Raw genomic sequence first — 11,146 nt, forward strand, 5'->3', positions numbered from 1 at the left:
TCCCAAGTGCCAGGGGAGGTTCAGGATGGGAATCTGGGAAAATTCCCTCATGGAAAAGGGGGAAATTTCATGTGGTGGTCCCAAGAACAGCCCCAAGTTCCAGGGGAGGTTCAGGACGGGTATCAGGGAAAATTCCTTCATGGAAAAGGGGAAAATTCCATGTGGGGAAAACTCTTCTGGTCCCAAGAAGAGTCCCAGGTGCCAGGGGAGGTTTAGGATGGGAATCTGGGAAAAATTCCTTCATGGAAAAGGGGGAAATTCCATGTGGGGAAAACTCTCTGGTCCCAAGAAGAGTCCCAGGTGCCAGGAGAGGTTTAGGATGGGAATCAGGGAAAAATTCCTTCATGGAAAGGGTTCAAAGCACTGCAACTGTCCAGAGCAGCATTTTTGGGAAATACCCAACCCTGAGGCTGCTCCAGACCCAATCCCAAAAATCCCCAGGCCTGGGGTGGGTTCAGAGGGCCCTGGGGACAGGGGGAAAGCAGAAGGCAGGGCTGCAGCAGGAACATGCTTTTATTGAGGAGCGGGGACAGGAGCAGCAGAGCCCAGCAGCGAGGGCGGCAGGAGCCTCCCCCTGCCCTGCTGGGACATTCCTGGCGATCTCAGCTGGGGACAGCAGGGACAGTAATGCCCACGAGGCCCACGGCGAGCACCCAGGGGCTGGTGCCGCTCTGGGGCTCCAGGAGAAAGGCAGGGGAACAGCAGGGAGCTTTTCCAGTCGGGATGGGGCAGTGGTTAATGGGAATGGCTCCCACCTTGCCAGGAGTGCTTCATTTCACACCCTGCTCTGTGGGGAATGGCTGGGCTGGAGGAAATCAGCACTGGGATCAGGGAAATCAGCACTGGGATCAGGGAATTCAGCACTGGGGTGGAGAAATCAGCACTGGGATCACTGAAATCAGCACTGGGGTGGAGAAATCAGCACTGGGGTGGAGAAATCAGCACTGGGATCAGGGAATTCAGCACTGGGATGGAGAAATCAGCACTGGGATCACTGAAATCAGCACTGGGATGAAGCAATCAGTACTGGGATCATGGAATTCAGCACTGGGATCACTGAAATCAGCACTGGGATGAAGCAATCAGCACTGGGATCATGGAATTCAGCACTGGGATCAGGGAATTCAGCACTGGGATCAGGGAATCCAGCACTGGGATCACTGAGATCAGCACTGGGATCATGGAATTCAGCACTGGGATCACTGAAATCAGCACTGGGATCATGGAATTCAGCACTGGGATCAGGGAATCCAGCACTGGGATCACTGAAATCAGCACTGGGATCACTGAGATCAGCACTGGGACCAGGGAATTGAGGCCCTTCCCAGGGCTGTCCCCCTGTCAGTGACACTGGAGCCACCCGGGCATGGGTGGCACGAGGACAGTGGTTTTACTGGGAGGCCATTCTGGGATATTTCTGCTGATGGGAGGGAGGAATCAAAGCTTTCTTTCTTTCTTTGTTTTGTTTTTTTTTGCTCTGCCAGGGAATCCATCCCTCCCTGGAGCACAGCAGCCCAACAGCTCCTCTGGAACTGGTGCTTTGGAAAAGGCCAAAGTTTGGATTCCTTTAGCCTGGAGGGGGAAAAAAGAAACAAAAACCTGCAACAAAAAGGGACCTGCAATTCCAGGAAGGCTGCTCTGGGAAAAAACATCTCCAGGGGAATACACTCAGCAGGTGGTTTATGTACAGGAACTCAGCAATTCCACGAGATACACACCAGGAAAAAACGGGAATTCTACTCCAGAGGTGCTTCCAGCAGGGCTGTGGTGGCTCCAGGAGAGGGTGACAGGGACACCCAGTGACTCCCTCAGGTGCAGGAGGTGCAGTTCTGGCTGTACAACAGGAGCTAAGTGAAGATCTGCTGGATCCTAGGGAAAACTGCTGGGAGAGGGGCAATGATCCCACTAAAGCTATTCCAGACACGGCACGGGACAGGAGCAGCTCCAAGCACTGACTGCCCCAGAGAAGCATTTCCAGCACTGTCCAAGAGCCAGGGGGTGAGCCCAGCCCGCAGGGAAGCTGCAGGAGGGACAGAGGGACGGAGCAGGACAGCAGGGACAGGGACAGGCCCAGCAGCCAGAGCTCCTCAGCTTCCTGGGGGCTCCCAGACACTTCCAGTCCTCGCGGCCTCACTGAGGCCGAAACTTCCGAGTTCCCCAGAACTGTGGGGACACAGGGCCAGGCCAGGCCAGCCCGGGGTGACCCGCCCTGGGGACACTGCAGAGCCAAGCACACGGATCCTCCTCTGCTGGGGACGCTGCTGGGGACACCTAGGTGCCCTTGGGAGGGGTCCACTTGAGGCAGCTGGGATCCATGGTCTTGTTGCTGTTGGACCTCTTGGCCTCCTTGGCGATCCACTCGTCAATCAGGTCCTGGGGACAGCGGGGGGGAGGCAGCTCAGGGGTGATCCTGGTGGGGAATCGCCCCTGGGACAGCACCCCAGAGGGGAGGGGGCTCAGCCATGAATGCCTCAAAGGAATGGCAGAGGAACGGCAGAGGAACAGCAAAATCACAGCAAAACAACAGCAAAATAACGGCAGAGGAACGGCAGAGGAACGGCAAAATCACAGCAAAACAACAGCAAAATAACGGCAGAGGAACGGCAGAGGAACGGCAAAATCACAGCAAAACAACAGCAAAATAACGGCAGAGGAACGGCAGAGGAACGGCAAAATCACAGCAAAACAACAGCAAAATAACGGCAGAGGAACGGCAGAGGAACGGCAAAATCACAGCAAAACAACAGCAAAATAACGGCAGAGGAACGGCAGAGGAACGGCAAAATCACAGCAAAACAACAGCAAAATAACGGCAGAGGAACGGCAGAGGAACGGCAAAATCACAGCAAAACAACAGCAAAATAACGGCAGAGGAACGGCAGAGGAACGGCAAAATCACAGCAAAACAACAGCAAAATAACGGCAGAGGAACGGCAGAGGAACGGCAAAATCACAGCAAAACAACAGCAAAATAACAGCAGAGGAACAGCAGAGGAACACCAAAACAACAGCAAAATAATAGCAGGGTAACACCAAAATGAGACCAAAACATCAGCAAAATAACAGTAGAGTAACACCAAAGCAACACCAAGTAACAGCACAATAACACCAAAGTAATACCAAAGTTACCCAAAAGAACAACTTCTCCTCCATGGAGTTTTCTAGAAGCTCCTCAATCGAGCTCCAAAGGGGCCCCAGGGAAGGGAAAAGGTTTGGGGTTTAACCCTCACCCAGGGATTTATCAGGGAGGGAACGAGCAGGAGCCATGCAGGATCCCATTCACAGCAGGCCAGGGAGGTTTGGGTTGGATTTTAGGGAGAAGTTCCTCATCCAGGGGGTGCTGGGCACTGGAACAGGGAATGGGCACGGCCCCGAGGCTGCCAGGGGGGTTTGGATTGCCCTGCCAGGGAGGCTCAGGGTGGGATTTTGGGGTGTCTTGCAGGGCTCATTCTGTTTTACTTGGAGATGAGAATGAGCAGGCTGGAGAACCCATGGAATTCCTGATTCCAGCAAGGAAAAGGAGGAATGGAGAACTCAAGGAATTCCTGATTCTAACAAGGAAAGGAGGAGAACCCAAGAAAGCCCTGACTCCAACAAGGAAAAGGAGGAGAACCCAAGGAATCCCTCATTCCAGCAAGGGAAAGGAGGAATGGAGAACCCATGGAGCCCTGATTCCAACAAGGAAAGGAGGAGAACCCAAGGAAACCGTGATACCAGCAAGGAAAAGGAGAACCCAAGGAATTCCTGATTCCAACAAGGAAAAGGAGGAATGGAGAACCCAAGGAATTAATGATTGCAGCAAGGAAAAGGAGAAGAACCCAAGGAATTCCTGATTCCAACAAGGAAAAGGAAGAATGGAGAACCCAAGGAAGCCCTGATTGCAACAAGGAAAAGGAGAACCCAAGGAAACCCGGACTCCAACAAGGAAAAGGAGGAACGGAGAACCCATGGAATTAATGACTGCAGCAAGGAAAGGGAAGAGAAACCAAGGAAACCCTGATTCCAACAAGGAAAAGGAAGAGAACCCATGGGATGAATGATTGCAGGAAGGAAAAGGAGAGGTGAAGGGAGGTCCCCCCAGGCTCACCTGCCTCTTGAGGACCAGGTGCTTGCCCTTCCAGTACTTGAGCATCTGCAGGGCCTGCAGGGTGCTGACGATGTCCACGGGGTTCACGGCAGTCTCCTGGCTGATCTCTGCAATCAGAGCCCACCAGAGCCTCTGACACAGCCCCAGAGCCCTGGGCCAGCACCAGCTCGCTGCAATCCCCTCAGGAATGTGGGCCTGAGCAGGGCTGCAGGGGTTTGGGGCTGCTGGGTTTGGGATCTGTAACAAATCCCCTGAGAGAAATGCAAATCCTGCTTTTCCAGGGTACCTCACACCCCCAGGGAACTCCACATCCTCCCAGGTGCCACCAACACAGAAATGCCATTTAAACAAGGCCAAATATTCTCAATATTGGCTGCTGGGTCATTTTTTTTGGTTAAAATTAATATACTGATACACAGCAGGATGAAGCTTTTTTAAAAATGCAGTTTTTTTCATCAAGCAGCCAATCCATCCTTTAAACTGCTGCACCACGGCCCAACTCTGCCGGCGGCAGGGCTGGGGAGGAGAGCCATTGCCAACATCCCATGGAACTCAGTGCTCCACAAGCACCTGGGTGGGTGAGGCAGGCCTGAGAGGCTCAGGGGCGTTCCCAACACCCCCCCTGACCTTTGATGGAGATCTCCTTGCCCTGGAAGTTGTGCAGGTAGCGCAGCAGAACTTCCTTCCAGTAGCTCCTGTAGCTGATCAGGCCCAGGTCGGACAGGGGACGCTCTGGGGAGCCAACTTTTTCCTCCACTTTAGACAGCAAATAACCTAAAAAATATCAAAAATAACCACATTTAAACGACTCAGAAGCGAGGCAGGATGGAAGGTGCTCCAGCAGCAGCAGGCAGGTGAGATTTCCTGGTGGAGCTGGAGGGGTTTTTGCCCAGAATTTCCCCCCACACTCACTGAAGTCAATGAGCATTTTGCCATAGCCTTGTCTCATGTACTGGGGCATGGTCAGGATGCAGGACACGTTGTAGTTGAGGAAGGAATTCTTCTCCTGGAAAGAAGAACAGACAGGAGGGAACTCAGAATTTTTACTCCTTTAACTGTTTTATTTAAAAAGAAATCATGGTGATTAATATTTATTTTCATGTATTTTTCTCCACATTCCTTCCCAGTTTCTTTCTCCCCTAATGAAGACACCACTCTGCTTCCTGGCAGAAGAAATCATGGTGATTTTTTAAAAATTTATTTAATACTTATTTTTATTTTAATATTTTTATTATTATTATTTAATATTTATTAATATTATTAATAATTTATTGATAATAATTATTAATAAATTTATTATAGATTTATTAATATTATTTAATAATTATTTTAATGTCTTTTTCTCCACATTCCTTCCCAGTTTCTTTCTCTCCTAATGAAGACACCACTCTGCTTCCTGGCAGAAGAAATCATGGTGATATTTTTTTTATTTTTATTTTAATATTTATTATTATTTAATATTTATTTTCATGTATTTTTCTCCACATTCCTCCCCAGTTTCTTTCTCCCCAATGAAGACACCACTCTGTTTCCTGGTCACTACAACTCCTTGGAGCTGGTTTGGTTTTTGCTGGGGATGAGAGAAGATGGAGCAGCACAGCACCTGCAATCCCCCAGCAAACACAACAACCCCTGCAGCTCAGCCTTGGACTTTCACCTGCTCCCAAAAGCAGCAAATCCTGAGGCTGCAAAAAGGATTCAGTGCTGAGGAGGGGGCCCTAAATCCCATTTTAGTGAGGTGGGGGATGAATGGTTTGCACTGACCTTGGAGAAATACCCGATCAGGTGGCAGCCAGTGTTGTCAGCCTCTGTCATGACGTAGAACAGGAAAGGTTCCACATCATAATAGAGGGTTTTGTGGTCCAGGAAAAGCTTTGCCAGCAGACACAGGTTCTGACAGTAGATCTGAGCACAGAAAAGAGATGCAGGTGTTTATTCCAGTGGGATACCCCAAGATGCAGGTGCTTACCCCATTGGGACACCCCAAATGTGGGCAAAACCACCTGGGAAAGGACAAAAAAAAACCCCCTCAGAATCATCTGAGAAATGATGGGGAAACAGCTGGGCCAGGAAACAATTCCACTGGTGATGGAGCCTGGATCCTGCCCCTCACCTCTGCTGGGGGAGACACAGAGGGAGCTGCTGGAGCTGCACAGGAGCAGCAGCAAAATTCCTGCAGGAACGGCCCGACTGCAGCAGCCCCTCTGTGAGCAGGGCCACCCTGGCTGTCTGTAGGGTCACCCTGGCTGTCTGTAGGGCCACCCCGGCTGTCCTCACCTTGTTTTTCTTGCCATCCACCTCGAAGACGGAGATGGAGCCCTTGCGGTAGATCTCGTCCCCCGGCGGGTGCTTCCAGACACACTTGGCCTGGCACAGGGACAGAATGGGGGCTGTCACTGCTGGCCTGGGGACAGCAGCTGCTGCAGGGGACAGGGAACTGCTGCAGGGGACAGGGAACTGCAGCCTGGCCTGCTGCTGCAACCCAGCCATGTGCATAGGCTGAGACGGGATGAATGGTTTGCACTGACCTTGGAGAAATACCCGATCAGGTGGCAGCCAGTGTTGTCAGCCTCTGTCATGACGTAGAACAGGAAAGGTTCCACATCATAATAGAGGGTTTTGTGGTCCAGGAAAAGCTTTGCCAGCAGACACAGGTTCTGACAGTAGATCTGAGCACAGAAAAGAGATGCAGGTGTTTATTCCAGTGGGATACCCCAAGATGCAGGTGCTTACCCCATTGGGACACCCCAAATGTGGGCAAAACCACCTGGGAAAGGACAAAAAAAAACCCCCTCAGAATCATCTGAGAAATGATGGGGAAACAGCTGGGCCAGGAAACAATTCCACTGGTGATGGAGCCTGGATCCTGCCCCTCACCTCTGCTGGGGGAGACACAGAGGGAGCTGCTGGAGCTGCACAGGAGCAGCAGCAAAACTCCTGCAGGAACGGCCCGACTGCAGCAGCCCCTCTGTGAGCAGGGCCACCCTGGCTGTCTGTAGGGTCACCCTGGCTGTCTGTAGGGCCACCCTGGCTGTCTGTAGGGTCACCCTGGCTGTCTGTAGGGTCACCCTGGCTGTCTACAGGGCCACCCCGGTCCCACTCACCTTGTTTTTCTTGCCATCCACCTCGAAGACGGAGATGGAGCCCTTGCGGTAGATCTCGTCCCCCGGCGGGTGCTTCCAGACACACTTGGCCTGGCACAGGGACAGAATGGGGGCTGTCACTGCTGGCCTGGGGACAGCAGCTGCTGCAGGGGACAGGGAACTGCTGCAGGGGGACAGGGAACTGCTGCAGGGGACAGGGAACTGCAGCCTGGCCTGCCACTGCAACCCAGCCATGTGCATAGGCTGAGCCTGGCTGGGCCCTTCCCCGGCCCCACCCAGCAGGACTGAGCCATTCCCTGACCCCACAGCACCATTCCCAGCAGGACTGAGCCATTCCCTGACCCCACAGCACCATTCCCAGCAGGACTGAGCCATTCCCTGACCCCACAGCACCATTCCCAGCAGGACTGAGCCATTCCCTGACCCCACAGCACCATTCCCAGCAGGACTGAGCCATTCCCTGACCCCACAGCACCATTCCCAGCAGGACTGAGCCATTCCCTGACCCCAGACCAGGACTGAGCCATTCCCTGACCCCAGAACAGCCTCCCCAGCAGAACTGAGCCATTCCCTGACCCCACAGCAGCATTTCCAACAGGACTGAGCCATTCCCTGACCCCAGAACAGCCTCCCCAGCAGAACTGAGCCATTCCCTGACCCCACAGCAGCATTTCCAACAGGACTGAGCCATTCCCTGACCCCATAGAGCCTCCCCAGCAGGACTGAGCCATTCCCTGACCCCATAGCAGCCTCCCCAGCAGGACTGAGCCATTCCCTGACCCCACAGAGCCTCCCCAGCAGGACTGAGCCATTCCCTGACCCCATAGAGCCTCCCCAGCAGGACTGAGCCGTTCCCTGACCCCATAGCAGCCTCCCCAGCAGAACTGAGCCGTTCCCTGACCCCATAGCAGCATTTCCAACAGGCCTGAGCCATTCCCTAAGCCCACAGCAGGCCTGAGCCATTCCCTGACCCCACAGCAGCCCCCCCAGCCCTCACCATGTGCCTGCGCAGGATGGTCTGGCTCTTCATGTACTTGAGGCAGAACTCGCACATGTAGAGGCGGCCGAGGCGCGCGTACTCCTCGGGGTAGGGCGAGTGGTACCACGTGTCCAGCTCGTAGCGCCCGAACGCGATGGTCTTGATCATGTTGCTGCCCTCGGTGATCTGCCCCTGCAGCCTCAGCTTCTCCTGCCCCGGGGGGGAGAAGCAGGGAGAGCCAAAAAGTGAACTCCGAGCAGCAGGAGGGGAATTGGGATTTGTTTTCCTGGAGGAAATCTGTTGCAAGTTTTTTTAATTTGTTTTTTAATAAATTCCTGCGGCTGCTCGTCACTCCCTGCTCCTTTCCTGATCCCCAGGGACAGGACATGAGTGCTGTGAGAGCAGCTGGGGGTGTTCATCCTGGAGAAAAGGATCAGGGGAGATCTGCTGGCTCTCCATAACCCCAACAGGAGGGTGCAGCCAGGCTCTGCTCCCAGAGAACAACAGGACAGGAGGACACAGCTCCCAGCTGGGCCAGGCTGCACATGAGGAGGAATTTCTTCCCAAAAAGAGGGATTGGGAATTGGAAGGGGCTGCCCAGGGAAGTGTCACCATCCCTGGAGGTGTTTAGAAAGGCCTGGATGTGGCACTTGGTGACAAGGTGGGGTCAGGTCACGGGAGGCACTGGATGAGCTCAGAGGGCTTTTCCAGCCCAGTCCATCCTGTGGCTCCGTGACACAGCCCAGGGCTCTGCCCCAGGCGCCCCAGCTGTCCCAGGAAAGCATCAAAGGATCCTTTGATCCCTCTCTGGAATGGGATGTGGCTTTGGGAGGCTCCTCAGGAGCTTCAGCAACACCAGCCCATGAACTCAGTCACAGGCTAAGGCTGAGGTGGCTTTTGCTGTCACCAGCCCTCAGCAGGGACGCTGGAGCTGCCACTGTCCCCTGGGAGCACCCCTGGAATGTCACCACACATTCCTGAGTGCAGAGCTCAGCTCCAGCACTCCCTGGGGGACAGCTGGCACTCACCCCCAGCCCGGGCTGACTGTGCTGGCCTGGAGCTGCTGCCCAGCTCCCTGTGCTGCCTGCCAGGTCCCTGGGGCAGGGTCTCACCAGGTCCCACAGAGCCCTGGGGCAGGGTCTCACAGGGTCTCACAGAGCCCCCGGGGCTGGGGGCTCACCAGGTCCTCGGAGGCGCGGGCCTGGGCCCTGCGGAACAGCTCCAGGTCGTACTCGCTGGTCAGGTTCTCCAGGAGAGGCTCCCTGGTGTTGCCATAGGTCTGCCTGTGCTCCTGCAAAAACACAGCACAGCTGCTGGCTCCTGCAGCTTTTCTAGCTGGGAACGCTGCAGGATGACTGGGAGAGCCAGACTGCATCCCAGGGGGAATGAAAAGATGGAATTCCTGCTTTTACCATGTATTTCTCCTTCTGCTCCTTGCTGAGCCCCGAGTTCCTCTTCTTCCTGAGCTCAGCCACCTTCTCCTTGTAGCGCAGCTGCCTCTCTGTGGGGGCCTGGAAGGAACCCCAGGTGGGGCCTTGAGAGGCTCCAGCCCCTCCAAAGCTGCCCCTTGCCTGCCCACCCCAAAGAATTCCATGCTGGCTGCCATTCCACGAGGTGTGAACCAGATCCTCTGCTAATCACAGGGCACTGCAGCTGCAGCCCAGGAATGCAAAGCAGGAAATTTTCCTTCCCACCACAGGACAGGGTGAGCTCCGTGCTCCCAGCTGACTCAGGGACTGGGAAATGTCATTGCCCTGGTTTGGCTCTCTGCTGCTTACTCAGAGGGAAATTGCAGTTTACAGCTCTGCAGGAATTCCCTGGCCCTGCACATCCAAACTGAGGGAAAGGATCATCCCCAGAACACAGCTCTGCTCTCCCTGCCTGCTCCCACCTCACTGAGGGAATTTCCCCCTCTGGAATGGCATTGGGCAGGCTCAGGACTGCCCCAGCAGCTCCCCAGGATGTGGAGAAGGGAATCCCCAATCCCTGTGCTGGGAGCTGAGGCTGTGCCCCTCACCTGGTGCCTGGTGGCGTGCCTGTTGTTGTCATCCTGCCTGTGGGCCAACATCCGCTCCTCAATCTGCTTGTCCCGGCTCTGTGCTCGCACCTGGAGGCCAAAATTCACCTGTCAGAGCTGCAGCCACCTCCTGTCACCCCCTGCCCCTCCAGGTGTGACACACAAACGCTGCTGCCTCACAGGCGAGCACAGCAGCACGCAGGGGGGAACGGTTTGCTGCTCACACATCACAAGGCTCAGCGTTTTACCCTCAAAAATCCCAAAGGAGGGGAAATCAGAAGGCAGAACCACTCAGGTTTACCTTGCACTCATCTGCTGAGAGGTTGTGGTAGAGAGGGCACCCCGAGATGGAGAAGTGGCGCTCGTGCTTCCCGGTCAGGTGTCCTGCAAGGGGTCAGAAAAACAACAAAACCTGTGAGAAATGGTCCCAAAGAGGTGGAGGAAGTGTCCCACGTGGGCAGATCCCTCACAGGATCACTGACAGGGAGATAGAAGGAGGAAACTTCTGGTTAAAAAGGAAGGAAAAGCTTTCTCACTCTAAACCAAAGCAGCCTGGGATGGGAGTGCAGTAGTTTGGCACTGAAATCCTGTTTCTGGCAAAAATCAATTCCCTAGCCACAAACCTGGGATGTTTCCTCCCACACCTGTGCTCAGCCTCCTATCTGGTTCCTCAGGATCACAAACAGGGGGATAGAAGGAGGAAACTCCCTGGTTTAAAAAGGAAGGGGGCATTCCCTGCCCCTCACACTAAGCCAAAGCAGCCAGGGATGGGAGTGCAGTAGTTTGGCACTGAAATCCTGTTTCTGGCAAAACCCAATTCCCTGCCCACAAACCTGGGACGTTTCCTCCCACACCTATCAGGTTCCTCATCCTGTCACTCCCCAAACCAGAACAAAACCCCTCCAGGAACACCATCCCTGTATTTATGCCTCACATCCCATCTCCAGCCCCATTCCTCG

The 11,146-nt window shown here is 54.3% G+C and overlaps 1 protein-coding gene across 1 annotated transcript in view; it reads right to left on the bottom strand.

Annotated features, from left to right (window-relative positions):
• Window positions 1–1,465: 1,465 nt before the first annotated feature.
• KAT7 (lysine acetyltransferase 7) overlaps window positions 1,466–11,146 on the bottom strand; it is a gene marked incomplete at its 5' end in the record, with an annotated part of 13,730 nt that continues 4,049 nt past the window's right edge. The window contains 11 exons of the mRNA XM_031065196.1: window positions 1,466–2,373; window positions 4,088–4,194; window positions 4,715–4,861; window positions 5,000–5,093; window positions 6,616–6,756; window positions 7,192–7,281; window positions 8,189–8,380; window positions 9,351–9,461; window positions 9,583–9,681; window positions 10,188–10,277; window positions 10,489–10,571. Coding sequence (XP_030921056.1) covers window positions 2,272–2,373; window positions 4,088–4,194; window positions 4,715–4,861; window positions 5,000–5,093; window positions 6,616–6,756; window positions 7,192–7,281; window positions 8,189–8,380; window positions 9,351–9,461; window positions 9,583–9,681; window positions 10,188–10,277; window positions 10,489–10,571 — 1,256 coding nt within the window. The remainder of the gene's footprint in view (window positions 2,374–4,087; window positions 4,195–4,714; window positions 4,862–4,999; window positions 5,094–6,615; window positions 6,757–7,191; window positions 7,282–8,188; window positions 8,381–9,350; window positions 9,462–9,582; window positions 9,682–10,187; window positions 10,278–10,488; window positions 10,572–11,146) is intronic.

This window comes from Geospiza fortis, unplaced genomic scaffold (assembly GCF_000277835.1).
Source record: "Geospiza fortis unplaced genomic scaffold, GeoFor_1.0 scaffold406, whole genome shotgun sequence".
NCBI lineage: Eukaryota > Metazoa > Chordata > Aves > Passeriformes > Thraupidae > Geospiza > Geospiza fortis.